This window comes from Idiotropiscis lumnitzeri, chromosome 1, assembly GCF_059441095.1.
Source record: "Idiotropiscis lumnitzeri isolate Australia: NSW breed Sydney's pygmy pipehorse chromosome 1, RoL_Ilum_1.0, whole genome shotgun sequence".
NCBI lineage: Eukaryota > Metazoa > Chordata > Actinopteri > Syngnathiformes > Syngnathidae > Idiotropiscis > Idiotropiscis lumnitzeri.
In genome coordinates, this window is record NC_142391.1 from 8,718,842 (window position 1) to 8,733,672 (window position 14,831).

Genomic DNA, 14,831 nt, shown 5'->3' on the forward strand with positions numbered 1-14,831 from the left:
CGTCGTGGCCCGAGGTGTACTGCTTTGCATAGCCTTTGACAGGGTGCTGCTACACAATTTGGACTTCATCGCCTGGCACAAGCACAAATTATTATTCGCGCCTCTTGGCCGTAATTGAGTTTCATCCTCTCATGTGTTTTACTTTTGTTTTCAGGGGTGACATATTATTCATCTAACCCGAACTAGATTCTACATCCTAGTTCCTCCTCAACAGTCCTACCTTTTTTCCAATTCTTGGACCAGACTGACATGTGCATGCAATTCATGTGCGCCCCTTCACCTTGCTTCTGGAATGAAATTGAATTATGCGTTTCCTGTCATGAAGTCATGTGAGATCTTGACGCAACATGATGGACCCATCCTGCCAAAACACGTTAAAAATTGTCCATAGGTGTGAATGGTTGTCTATGTGTCATGTGACTGTCTGGTTACGAGTCCAGGTGATGTTTGTTTGTACATAAACATAAAAACTCCTGCAATACAATAGATTGTGAAATGCTGGTTGAACGCTGATTTGAATTCATGAATGGAAATAAAATTATACACTCTAAAAACAGTTTACCACACTTTAGCTCAGCTACATTAGCATCAATTAGCATCCTTTAAAGTACTTGCAGTTTTTTTTTTTTGTTTTTTTTTTTTTAAGTACCTGCTGTTCGTAGTACATGTACATGCTAGCGTAGCGGTTAGCCACTCGCGATTTTTGTTAACACCTTGCTAATCACCTATTAGCATCCTCTTTTACTCATTTCATTGCGATGATATATGATACAACGTAACAAAATAGTGTTAAACGCTGGCTTTTAACACATTTCTTTACTAAGAGACAGAAAACAGCTTATTATAGCACATTAGCATTGAGGCCTAGCCGCGTGGCATGCAGAGCTTGCTTACGGAAGCTCTTATGAGGCATCATTCGATGCAAAACAGCTTTTCACATCAATATGCACATACACTTTGTTGTCCTAACAAGCAAGTGACTTATTTGCTACTGATATGAGGGAGTTTATCTCTGTTTTATGATTTTCATGTGAGTTTGCTTCGTTTGATCGCGACATTGACCGGCATGCCTTTGTGACCATGTATTAGTGATATGCGCTACATTGTGGCGGAATGACGTATTCATTCTAAATAGCATACACAGGTTTTCCAACCATAACTTTTATGTGGATTACTTATTGATTTATGGGTTTAAGAGTCAAAAGCGGGATATGAAAAGGAAAATCGATTATAATCGAAAAAGCTCTAGATGTTTGCAATCTGAGCTATAATTGGTCACTCCGTGAGCCCCGGGTCGCAACATCAAGTGGCAAAATGGCGGCTTCCTGAAATAGATTAAAACATTGCTTCGTTAATGCATAGTCCACTAACATTATCTGAATACCGTGTTTAGACCAGTGGATCCGCACAGAATATATTATTATAAAGAACATTTTTAAGTTGACTTCCTCTTTAAACATTTAGGATATTTTTTTCATTTTGAATGCTTTTAAAATCACGTCGTTTAATTTAAGAGAAATATTGGGGGAACTTTTTTTCCCTCAAACTTTGTGAGTTCTGAATTGCTTGAAAATGGTTTTCAAGTCCATTTAGTTTCCAGCTGACACACTAATAATTATAGAGTTTGACTACGTTCTGCATAATTCAAGACAACCCCCTGCTGATTAGAGACATGAAGATGTATTGTTAAAGAAAGAGGCATTGATCTTGTTCCTTTCTCTCTCCCGCTTCCGTTTCTTCTCTGAGCAGGCCAACGCATTGTCAAAGCGGATAACCAGTTCAAGGTGACGTGTGTGGTCTCACATCCCGTCCACTCGGAGGTGTTCCTGTGCGGAGGTTACAGTTCAATGGTCAATGCCTGGGACTCTCGCTGCTGCAAGGTCAAACATATTAACCTCCTTACTCCAGACCTATCATCTTTATTGATTCCGTTTCACTCGCTGTGCTTTGACCTTTCCAAATCAAAGGCAGGGAGGCTGTGAACACATCCAGTCACACACACAAACAAGAACGTTTGTATGTCGCTAAAAGGGTCATATCCTCACGTGAATGTGCAGGTTATCTCACTAATTGTTGGGCGTGATCTTCATTTTGGGCTCATAAATTGTTCGAATGAGGCTGCAAACTAATAATGCTATTAATCTTCGTTGGCGCTTTTATATGATAATCCGATGCATTTATTCACAATCTGAATACTCACTGATAATATTCTGGCCCACAGCAAATTGAATCGTTTCCCCTGCAGGCGTTGGGCTTTAATGCAGGTCCAGCAATTGCTTTTAGCATTAAGTGTCAATGGGAATTGCAGATGAGGCGAGTGACCCACGTAAACAGGTGGTCCGATCTTAGCCCATTACATTGAATTATTAGCGTAAAGTCAAATGAACCATTGCTGCTGCTGGATTTCCTCATTAATAGCCTGCAGTGGCAAGCTATGTACTTCAAAGAGTACTAGGTGGGTTTTTTTCGAGGTATGACTAATGAAATAATAATAAAGCCATAACTTTGTTTTATTTGTGTAGAAAACTGATAACTGTGCTCATATGGTACTTGGTAGCCACACGGTGTCCTATGATGTTGTAATTAACCATTCTGGTTGCATGGTTATGATCACCCTTTTCCGCCCTTTCCCATCACTAGTAGCCTTCTTTGATGGCATCACCAAAAAAAAAAACGAAATAAAAGCTCAACACATTTGCAAAGTGAATCCTTAGACGTAGTGGTGGTCCTATCTCTAATGGCAGCCTGTGCAAGACCCCACTATGGCGACCCCCAAAACACATCGACCCAACCTTATTTTTACTTTAACATATCACAGTTTTTCTCAGTCGCTTTGGTGCATTTCTGACATCAGAATTTACATTTCTCAAAACAATTCCTGCAGGTATCACAACATTATGATTCCCTTGAAAAAGCCATTTTCTTTCTCAAAATGTATAGTACTTTGCTCAAAAGATAGCAAGATAGTGTGCCATTCATTTATGGAAGAGGGGAATGCACTTAGTGATAAATTGAGGCACAGCATCTCTTTGAGCGACATAAATATTTTTTGTTGTGTTAAAAATCTCTGAAAAGTTTGGTTCTGGTGGAAAATGTAATGTCTTTTTCATGATTTTTTTGTAAACCATTTTTTCCACCTCAGGTGGTTAAAGTGTACAAAGCCGCAATCCAGCAGACATTGGACATACTCTTTCTTCGAGGCGGCCTGGACGTCATCACAAGCTCCGACTGTGTCAGCAGAGACTCTGCGGACCGGACCTTGATCGCTTGGGACTTCCACACCACCGCCAAGGTCTCCAACCAGATCTACCATGTAAGCATGTTGAAGAAGCAACAATTGTATAAATGGAATCGTTTTATGGCAATGGATCAATATTATACACTTGCAAAAGGTTCAAAGTATGACATGACACCTTCCGGCCACTCAAAACGCCCATTCATATTTATTATGACAGTTCACTTTGCGTAAATGTCTCTTGAATATGCCATACTGCATGGATTTTGGAACAGGAAACAGTTGTTTTTGGTCAAGCTCTTCTCTATCGCATCGAATGCGAAGAGAAGTGAGAAAAAGAAGTGTGTGAACCTGAACGTCATCCTAATAATATTAAGATAAGTTTTGATAAGCAAAAAAAAAAAAGACTTTCCAATTCTTTTTTTTTTTTTTTTAAATAATTATTTGCAATCATTTTGTATTTTACACGACCATGAAAAAAAGTGCTTCAATTTAATGGACACTCGCGTTTAACAGACGACCACTCCCCCTAGTTATATTGAGATTCTGCTGTATTAATTTAATTCCTTACTGATCTGTAGGAGCGCTACACATGCCCCAGCCTGGCTCTCCATCCACGGGAGGATTCCTTTGTAGCCCAGACTAACGGTGACTACATGGCTTTGTTCTCCTGCCAGCGGCCCTACAGGATGAACAAGAGGCGCCGTTACGAAGGACACAAGGTCAGGAATGACACTGTCCTCAGGGAACGATTAGCTGTGGCGTTCACCCAGATCAATAGTGAACAAAAGAAAAAAATGATGTTGTCGGATGTACAGACATGCAATTAAAAGTGTGCAGAGGAAGTGTCATAAGTCAGGAAACAACTTGTAGGTTCAAAGCTTGTCAGTTTTTTTTCTTTCCAACACACACACACACACACAGTGCTATTCCAGTTCGTCATCATGGATGATATATGACCTGACGTGCAACGCAATGCATTACATTACGCCCTAACACTACACATTTTAATTGTATCTCACCAGGGGATACATCAGATAAGATAATGAGATCTCAGCATGATAACGATGCCTTTTAATTGTAATATTTTTTCGCTACAGTTTCTTTCAAGAGTTGCAATCAAGCAGAACTGAAAGATCCCATTTTAAGGCACAACTGTATTCATGCTTCATATTTTCTAAGTTAGTTGGACGACTGGTTAGCACGATGGCCTCACAGTGCACAGGTCGTGGTTTCGATTCCGGCTCCGGCCTTCCTGTGACGAGTTTGCATGTTCTCTCCGTGCCTGCGTGGGTTTCTTCCGAGTGCTCCGGTTTCCTAACGCATTCCCAAAACATGCATGGCAGGTTGATTGAACACCCTAAATTGCCCCTAGGTATGAGTGTGAGCATGGATGGTTGTTCGTCTCTGTGTGCCCTGCGATTGGCTGGCAACCAGTTCAGGCTGCACCATGCTGCCCAAAGACAGCTGGGATAGACTCCAGCACCCCCGCGACCTTAGTTAGGAGAAGCGGAACACATAATGGATGGATATTTTCTCATTTAACTCAATGAAGTGTCCAGTGTCTGTCTTTAAAATGCATCCCAGCATGGAAAAAAAATGAGGAAACCTAAAATGAGTATTGCCTCTCTTAGGTCGAGGGATACGCGGTGCGTTGCGAATTCTCTCAGGACGGAACGATTTTGGCGTCCGGCAGCTCCACCGGCTCAGCCCACTTCTACGACTATCAAAACGCTCGGCCGCTTCGCTCGCTGCAAGCACACAGCCAGCCGTGCCTGTGCGTGTCCCAACATCCTGTCCTGCCGGCCACGGCTGCCACTTGCGACTGGGCCGGCGAGATCAAGGTCTGGCACTGAGGACGCGGACAAAAATGGAACTTAAACGTTAGGTAGGTGAAGACTAGAAGTGGTACTGGATCTCTAGGGCACACAAACACGGCGTCGGCACTCCTCTAAGTCATTATCTTAAAAAGCAAAATTCTCTTTGTGTCTTGATGTGCCTTTGTTCTCAGCAGCTCTGATGTGACATTTCCCTCAACATCTCAGCCCGAGCGAGACTAAAGTAAAATGAATCGCTCACATCTGTCAGCGCTTGTCAGCTTTACCCAAAAATCCCGCCCGTCAACAAAAGAGCGATGACGTGCAAACGCTTGTGATCTTTATCGTTGAATTGAAGAGTCCTTAAAATACACGCTATATTTCAGTACACAATGCTACTTTCTATGCTCTTGTGTGATAGTCATTCACGCTTGTTTTTAATGTCAGATAAATAGTTGGTAAATGGTGATACACAAAGAAAACAAGCTCAAAACAATTTAATTAAAAATAGAATACAATCTCAAAATCTGGAATTTGAGGAAAAACACGTCTTAAAGGTCGCACTAAACTTTGATGTGAGTTCATTGGCTGTTACGTCGGGACTACCAGTACATATTTTAGTGCCACTGCTGACATTTTTGCTCATGCTAGCCACAGTTTGACTGGCTAGCATAGTCATTAGTTACAATGTCCCCCACTGTTGAAGTTCAATGTTCACGCCCTTCTCTAAATTACGGATTTTCAAGTGATCCACCAAGCGACGGCTCATAACTTAAAAAACTTGTAAGTTGGGGCCCTACAAAAGCTACCACTGTACTTTCTTGATGTATTGTTGTTGTTTTTTTTTTGAATATGGGAAAGGCTGATACACTTTTAATTAGGGGTGTCATGATACAACTTTTTCCACTTCCAATACGATACCGATCTTACAGCCTATATTACTGTGTGATATTGATACTGCGCCGCTATCAACAAAATACATGCTTTACAATACGATAGATGCTTTTTATTTTTTTCAGTATGAAACGTTAGAAGAGACAATTCTATTCAAATAAAGAACAATAGTCAACAACAGATGGCATGAGAAACAATAAGCCATTTATTACAAACACTCGTGTTGCATAAATTCACCCTCAACAATGTACTGCAGTTGAATAAGAGAAATTAAAAGAAATGAGCGAAATACCCTAATGAAGTCAATGAAAAAAGGAATTGTGAAATATGTTGGATAGAAGCGAACGAGCACATTCCGCAATGGACTGCTTGTATATGAATGCTGATATCAGAACTTTTGGATGGCTAATATCGGACCGATATGCTATCAATACCGGATCAGGACACCCCGACTGTTCAGCTTTTTATTGAATGCCACATTGAGCACACATGCTAGCTAGCTGGCCACAGCTTTAGCTCAGAAACGCTTGTAGACTCACTGACATCACATGCCGCCCACTAAGCCCCGCCTCTTGAAGACATACTCATGGATCTGACTCAGACTCCATTATGTTCTGTATTTTCTACACATTTTCTGCTTCTTTTTGTGTTCAAATGTCTTGACAATGTGCTGAATGCAGTTTGTTTTTATAAGCAGAAATGTCTTTATAATGTACTGAAGGGTCTACGGGTATATGGTCTCGCAATATGGCATATTTACACCTTTTACAGGTTGATCTGGAACATATCAACGATGTTAAACTGTAATTAATAATTAGTAATTCACTGATTCCGGAATTCAAAGATGTATTGTATTTCACGTGAAACAAAAATGAATGGATGAACTATTTTCATCAAACAGTCTTTCAGTGTTAATTAGCAATTTGACTTTTGAGTTTTCATTGTACACCATTTCTTAATTTAAAATAAAGCATCTGGATGCCTGCAACATATTTTCCCAACACTCATATTTATTAAATAAATACAGCAAAAATATATAATCATGCATCAGACAAACATCGTCACGTTCTGTTTTTACTGGAACCGTTAAGGAGGTAGGACTTGCGAGACCCACTTGAACGCCCTTGTTGGGCTTATCAAAACATTCCATAAATATCATAACAACTGAGTAGAAAACCGTTGTATTGTTGTGGGAAGATGCATGTTCTGTCTGTCTCTGTTTTTATATCAGCTCAACAAAAATACCAGAATTATATATTCATTTTAGGACTTTTCTCTACCTCACTTACAGTAAATACAACACATACACTCACACCAAATAAAAAATTGGTGGTTAAAAAAAAAAGTTGAAAAAATTGCTGCATGAAATGCCATCAATTGAAAACAGTAGAAGCCAGTGTTTGCAAAAAAGGAGAGGTAGAAACATAAAAATCTCACTCCAAGCTCTTTTTTTTTTCTTCTTCTTCACGCGGAAAAAATTAAAAACTTCAGTCATTTCCACTCCAATTTTACTTGAGTAGCCTTACTTGCACAGTAAAAAAAAGAATCTAATTAACACAAAGCGGTGTCTTAACTATGTGAGCCCATTTCTGTGTCTGAGATGATGCCGTGTGTCTTTTTAATGGAATTCACTCAAGTAAAAATAATGACTTACAAACTCAAAATAAGAAGAAACCTTCTTAGAAGAATATCTTGTGATCTCATTATCTAGCAAAAGCCAAAATCTACAACGCCTAATTGGACTCTCATGCTTGGTTGCTATCTGTGTTTGAGTCACATTTTTTTCTAATTTTACCCAATTCCGCTTGTTGCTTTACTGCGAACAGGCAAATTGGGCCAAAAAGCTCCCAAATGATATCAAACGAACTAAAAGTGATGTTCTTAACAACCTCATTCCCATTCATACAAGATGCTCACTCCTCTTCCCAAGTCAAGCACGAAGAAGCCGCTACAGTATCAATAGAGCAGATCTACAATATGTACATAACACTCCTTAGATTCTGCAAAGTTGTGCCCCACTAAACGGAATTAAGGCAACTTAACCAGTGTCCTGCTTTATGGATAAGGATTGTGCAATACAGCATCACATTTATGGATCTAATTTTTTTTTATTATAGAAAAATAAAATCCCGCAGAGTTGTCTTTAAACTCTTGCAGCTTGCATCTGAACCATTGCATTGTTTGTTGGGGGGGGGTTTCATTTTATTTCATAGTCCAGTCTGTTTTGATTAATTTGATTATCATATCTTTCTGTGGTTTGTTACACAAAGCACACCGTTGTTTTTGAAATTCCATACAATATAATGGAAAAAGGTTCTGATTAGTATTATGCCATTGTGGTTGCCCCATGTTTACTTAGTATTCTTTATTTATTTATTTTTTTCAGAAGAAGAAGGGTTACGTTTCTTGCTGGTTTTGCTAACAGTATTCAGTATCAAAGACACAGTACGTCCATGGTCTGTCTTGCTGAAGGTGGTCTCATCCCAGTGACTCGAAAGAGCCATAAAATGAATTGTCACTGAATTGCTACACCATCTCAGCTAGCTAGAAGCTACACTTTAATATGACATACAATAGAAAAAGTGTTGCAGACTCCTTGAAACATGCCTTGGCTAGGATACATAAAACACTGAACACCCTCGTCACACCAAGTATGCTGCAGAGAACGTTTGAGACAGTACAGTACAGAAGGCTAGTAATCATCATCATCATCATCATCATGCATAAAATGACAAGCTCCTTCATCGCTGCCTCAGTTCAGCAACGTGCCGTAGAGCTGCGCCTTGGTCAGACTGTCCTTCCTTGTCAGCCCGGTGCTGCCAAATTTTTGGTATCTTGGAGAGGTTTTCTTAGGGAGCGCCGGGCCTACGGCGCTTAGGGCGGAGCTGGAGCTCGGGCGAGGCCGGACGCTCGGCCTGGGGCTCGGGTAATGCTGAAGACTTGAGGCTTCTAAGGGACTTTGGTGTAAGGACTCCGCCGAGCTTCCCGCATTCAGATTGACGTAGTCCTTCTTGGCACGCTCCTTCTCTTTCGAACTTCCTGAGAGCAACGAGCTGTCCGGATTGCCGTCCTTGGCTCGATACGTCGCAGAGTTCTTTTTCTGTTTGCGAAGCTCTGCTGGGGGTTTGGGACTGCGGCTGGGTGATGGGGAACTCAACTCAAAGCACTGGTCCAGCATGTGGCTGTGGAAGACGTCATCTCCCTCTTGGAAGCTGCTGTAGAGAGATCCCTTGGCCTTACTTGATGGGCCCATGGCGTAGTGGCACTCTGAGAAACTGTACGGTGAGCCCCGTCCCGTGACGTTGCGATAGGAAGACGAGAACGTGTTGACATCTTCCACACTTAGCTGTTTCCACCGGCTGCTTAGCTCATCCTCTTGGACGTGGATGTCAGCCCTGCTTTCCAGAGCTGCACCTTTTGCTTGGCCCAACCCGGTTGTTGATCCCATGCTGTGAGACGAGGCCAGGCGAGGGCTGCTGGAGTGGTATGGTTCACTGAAGCATGAGGCCGTCCTTGTGTACGCTGGCGCGGTTCCCTTCTGGGGACTCCTTGAAGTGCCGATGTGCTGAATGCTGTTGGACTTGGGGAAACCTGAGCTGTCTTTATCGTAGGAAGACATGCTTTTGCGTTCATACTCCCCACTGCCCCCATCCCGCCAGTCCATGTACAAACCCTGGTGGGAAGTGGATAAAGTGCTACTGGCAGTGCGTGCACCCCCACCTGCAACGCCGCCCTTGTCATCTGAGGCAAGGCTGAAACTCGAGTAGGAACTGGAGGCGGGGAGGCTTCCAGCACTGAACTCCTCATGGTGGTGGAAGGACGAAGGCGGCTCATGATGGGAGAAGCTGCCGGAGTGGTAGGCCTCCTCATCCGGGTTGCTGTCTGTGGAATTCTGGGCATGGAGCTGGAGCAAAGTAGTGCCGTGGAGGTCGATGCTCTGCCGCCGGTCCGTTTCCTGCCAGCGTTCGGGGCAGTAGAGGGCTGTATCGCTGCAGTACAGGTCGGAGCTCTTGTACGCAACTCGGCGGTTGAAGTGATCGTTACTTTCTGGTTCTGCCAGGGAATCTCTATCCTGCGGGTGTGGACTCGGGGAGCGAGTGACGGGGCAACTCTTTCCCGGGTCCGGTTTTTCTAGGATCTTTGCAATGATGGCTGTGGGCACAGCGTCAGAGTAATTGGAGTGGCACATTGACATGGTGGCTTCATTACCCTGATTATGTTTCTCTATGTGGGAACTGATGCGTTCCTGGAAGTCCAGTGGCAGCTGAAACAAGGAGAGACAAAACGAGGCTGGTGAATACTGGAGCATTAACTCATTTACTGCCATTGACGGCTAAAGACGTCAAAGATCCGGGTTTTTTTTTAATTCAGCTGGGAGTGAATGAGTTAAAGCAGATGATTGTAACTGATGCTTTGCCACACTCCTTTCAAGTTGAACGAGGCACGCTTTGGAGAATCTGAAGTGAATTGTATCACATTATTTGTTCAAGTGAGCACAAATACTTCTCTTTGGGATATGTGCCCACTGCTGCTCCTTTAGGACTTCCATTTTGTTGTTCTACTTTAGAAAGTAATTCATTCTCGCACAACCCAGGCCTGCTGGTGTTTCTCGTGGGATTTGCAGTTCTATGACCTCCTAATGAACTTGTCAGGAAACTGCTGAACACAACATCCATTTATTTATTTTTTCCACTGTTTCCCAACACGATTCTGCTTCTCTGTTTCAATGAAAACTAGAGATGTCTATTAATAACACCAGATTTTTTTCCTCTTTGAAACTATTCTTTTTCCCTGTCTTACCGTATCTCTCTGTCAATTACCAACGTGTTCTCTGTGGCTATTAAATTTGGTGAGTGTCAGTTGGATGTTCCAGCCACACCGACATATTTCTCAGACTCGCCTTCTTATTCTTTCATCCTCCAGCGCCTTCTCAAGCAAAAAGCCCTCATTTCCTCTTTCACTCAGTGTCCCTTTTCCCTCGGTCTACCATCAAACACATATCAGTTCCACAGGGAACGTCTTAGATTCAGATTAAACCAGCGCTCTGGGTCTCCAGATGGAAATAGAGAGAGAGAGAGAGAGAGAGAGAGGGAAAAAGATAAATTACTGGCTGGGCTTTGTTTGGAAATAGAAGCCCGCCTTGGCATAAAATAACCCGCATCTTGTAAGTGTGGGCTATTTTTAGCAAGTGCCAATTCCCAGGAGGAACCCAGAAGGGAAAGTAGGTGAGGATGATTGGAGAGAACTAGTTCAGCGTTACTTGTTATCTGAGGCAAATCTTAATTAGCAGTACCACTGCCACTCTGTTTGGATTTCATGCATCTACCGGCGTACACTTCAACAGGTCTTGTTCCACTTATCGATGTTAATGGTTTAATGGCGAGCGATAGAAGTAACACTCATTATATTATGCCTAACAGCAATTCTACGCTTTTGTCCGTGAGTTATTGGTTTGGGATTTCTGCCTTTAGTCACTTAAGAGTATTACTGCAATTCAGAATGATGTCCGCAACCTCAAAAGAAAGATAAAACGCATGTTTCTCCTCACAAATGAGTCTTACTGTTGTGGTTCAACGATAGTTCAGTTGAAGGTTCAATGACAACATGTAGGTTTGTTGGGATTTAAAAATGTCATGTTTGTGATTCATAGCGAGTTTACCACTATTCTGCTCCACTATGTCATTTAGATTATATCCACTGTACGAGATTGTTTTAAGTGTACAAATATATTAGATGGAATCTTAATACAACCATTAGTGATGTAATGGATGGATTTGCTTATATTAATATTCAGGATAAGTGGTAATAATATATAATGACGGATGGTTCACGAACATCAAACAAACATTTCTACACATCACATTCTGATGAATAATTGTGTTTGTGGAATATGAGTTAAGCAGCAAAATCCACCAATTTTTAGCCATCTTAGGCAGCGGCCATTTTGTCACTTTCTGTTGACTGAAAATGGCATCACAGTTGTTCAGGGCTCAAATAACGACCAATCATGGCTCACCTGTTTTTTTTTAAGTTGAGCCATGATTGGTCGTTACCTGAGCCATTTGGTCACTTCCGTCGACTGAAAATGTCATCACAGTTGCTCAGGGCTCAGGTAAAGATCAATCATGGCTCCGATTCAAAAAACAGGTGAGGCATGATTGGTCGTTACCTCAGCCCTGAGCAACTGTGATGTCATTTTCAGTTGAAAGAAGTGACAAAAAGGCCACCCACTGAGATGGCCAAAAGCGGCTGGATTTAACTGCTCGGCTCATATTACGCAGACACAATATTGATCAGAATGCCATGTTTTGATTCGTGGATTTGAAGAACATATTTTGGGGGTTGACTCCCCCTTTTAAAGACTTTCAAAAGCAAAGCAGAGAAATCAAACTTCCAAAAATGACTAACTGACTTCGCTTCTGTTGGCAGCATTTCCATTCGCGTGAAACAACAGCTAAATGCAGCAAATGCACTAATTGGTCCAACGCTGCAGATTTAGATTCCGGTTTCTTTAATGTATTCATATGAATTCATATTCATGGCATAAATAGAGTCAACAGCTCACCTCAGACATCTTGTGAGCTCTGTAATGAGACTTTGAGCACTGCAGCAGCTGGGCAGCCAGGTTGCAGTCTTTCCTGTATAGATCCTGAAAAGGAGACACAAAGATCCATCTTTATATATATATATGCAGCACCGGAGGGAGCGAGGGGGTTTTGAGTTCATATTGCCGCTGGGCAAACTCTGGAACACTTTAAATTACACCTTACTAATCACCATTTAATTATTTTGTAATTAGGGGAGACCTGGGAGGGAGGAGGGCTAATTATAGGTGCAGCGAAGCGGCGTGATAGTCGTAGGCCTCATAAAGAGATTCCATAACAATGTTCTACATTTTGTAGAACATATATTTGATAGCATTTTTTTAAATGTCAAAGTAAAAAAAATAGTAGCTGACTGCATAGCGCCTTAATCATGTTTTTTGTTCTTAAGCCATAAACTGGGCAGGTGGAATAGTCATCAATCCAACTCCTATAGCGCTTGTCCTTATTATGGTGGACCGGATCCCTGCTGACTTTGTGCGAGAAGCAAGGTACACCGTGGACTTGATGTCAGCCAATAACAAGGCAGAGACACACAAGCAATCATTCACCATCACAGCCATGTCTGTAGACAACTTTGGAATGTGGGAGGATGTCTGAGTACCTGGAGGGAAACATGCCAACAACCATAAGGAAGGGCCTGCGTTGAGATTCCAACCTCAGAACTGTGAGTAGTAACATTCAAATATTGATTTATTTTTATTTTATTTTATTTATTTATTATTTCATTTATTTATTTTAATTAATTGTATTTATTTATTTATGTAAAATGACAGTCAGTTAAAATGCAAAGCCTGGTTTTGAGTAGTGGCCCAAAATAGAGCAGGTGTTGAATATTTTGGTTTTTGATATTTCAAAACAGAACCTTAGCATGTCTCTCAGATGAATTAAATTGTTGTTTCTTGAATTGTCTTATATTCATAATCTAAAAGACTCTGACTGTAGCTGCCACTCAACCATGCTTCAAAAAGTATTCCGCCCTGCTTATGAGGCATTACATGTTGCGGTTAATCGCTGCGGACTCTAAGATGTTACATTATCTTAGTTTCAATTTTACAGCAAAATACGCAACTGCATCATTAAAAGAGTCTCAATCTCTGTCTTCCACGTTGAACGCACAGGGTGGTCTCCTGCTGCGTCTTGTGCTCCATTTTCTTGTTTTCGATGTTTGCTTGTGTTGCGTTTGTGTGGGTGGTTAGTAGTTTTACACTGTAAAATCAGCCCACTTTGAAAAGGTCATGGTCTTGCTGCTCTGTGTATCTGGAGCATGCCGCAGCGCTGACAATTTTTTTTTTTTTTTTTGCCAGTGCATCAAAGCTTTTGCTCTGACAGCTTTGACTCCCCCGCCAGTTAGCTGTGACTTTGTTTCCAATCATTCTATTCCTTCTCTGTTGCCGGAGGGACGCTAGGGCGCCCTGTGGAGTGTGGAGATGGTTCAAATAGTTTGCTGGAGCCCCGTCTTCGTTTCAGTTGCTTCATAGTTAGCCAACACTTTTGAATACCCCTGAAGCTATACAATTTTCTGGAAAGAAAAATCAATCTTGAGCCACCAATGAGCATGATGGCACACAAGCCTTCGGAATATCTCATGAGACTTCAGACCAGCGAGCATCTCAAGTTTCATTTGTCGTGCCTTTTACCAGGAGAAATACATTGACATCAGTAAAACCAGAAATGCGACATTGTTGTTGCTTAGCAACTAACCTGGGATGCCAGGCTTTGTCGTGGCTGCTCAGTATAAATATGGTAAAATCTGACAAATTACATGACTATAAAATATACATAATATATGTTTAATCAGACTCACATGATCAACTGGCACCAGCACTCACCACACCAAACACAGTACCCGATTTTCTTCGATACACTCCCTGTCCTGGCTTCTCAGTAAAATATGGCCAAGTCGATACTAGTCTAATTATAGCTGATAAATTAAAAAGAAAAGAAAAGAAAAGAAAACAAGTCTATCAGAAAATCAGTTGTCTTTTGTCTTTAAACAACTATTTTTGACAACTAATAAAAGACCGTCATACGCCTTCGCTGGCCTGGCTGCTCAGTACAAGTTGACCAAGTCGACGGTACAAATCAACCAGATAAATGAGAGGAAAAAAGAATGTCGTGTGTATTTGGGTTCGGTTTTTAGGAAGGATGTCTCATACTGGACACTTCTCTTTGGTACGCCCATCTCGGTCGTGGCTGTTCAGTACAAGATGAAGAATGACAGACGAAGAACTCAATGTCTGCAGCAAATATAGCCGAATTTTGTCCACTTGCATCCATCCG

The 14,831-nt window shown here is 41.7% G+C and overlaps 2 protein-coding genes across 4 annotated transcripts in view; one reads left to right on the plus strand and one right to left on the minus strand.

The window, feature by feature from the left end:
• wdr25 (WD repeat domain 25) overlaps positions 1 to 14,831 on the plus strand; it is a 70,605-nt gene that overhangs the window by 13,943 nt on the left and 41,831 nt on the right. The window contains exons 4-8 of one of the 3 annotated variants that reach the window (XM_088314899.1): positions 1,750 to 1,880; positions 3,143 to 3,313; positions 3,817 to 3,957; positions 4,870 to 5,123; positions 12,940 to 13,087. In XM_088314899.1, the coding sequence (XP_088171025.1) occupies positions 1,750 to 1,880; positions 3,143 to 3,313; positions 3,817 to 3,957; positions 4,870 to 5,091 (665 nt within the window). In that variant the 3' untranslated portion in view covers positions 5,092 to 5,123; positions 12,940 to 13,087. Of the gene's footprint in view, positions 1 to 1,749; positions 1,881 to 3,142; positions 3,314 to 3,816; positions 3,958 to 4,869; positions 6,940 to 12,939; positions 13,088 to 14,831 lie in introns of those variants that run through there. The other 2 variants (XM_088314907.1, XM_088314890.1) reach the window with 2 other exon arrangements.
• begain (brain enriched guanylate kinase associated) overlaps positions 6,937 to 14,831 on the minus strand; it is a 46,972-nt gene continuing 39,077 nt past the window's right edge. The window contains exons 6-7 of the mRNA XM_088314879.1: positions 12,512 to 12,595; positions 6,937 to 10,210 (exon numbers count right to left, since the gene is read on the minus strand). Of these exons, the coding sequence (XP_088171005.1) occupies positions 8,699 to 10,210; positions 12,512 to 12,595 (1,596 nt within the window). The 3' untranslated portion in view covers positions 6,937 to 8,698. The remainder of the gene's footprint in view (positions 10,211 to 12,511; positions 12,596 to 14,831) is intronic.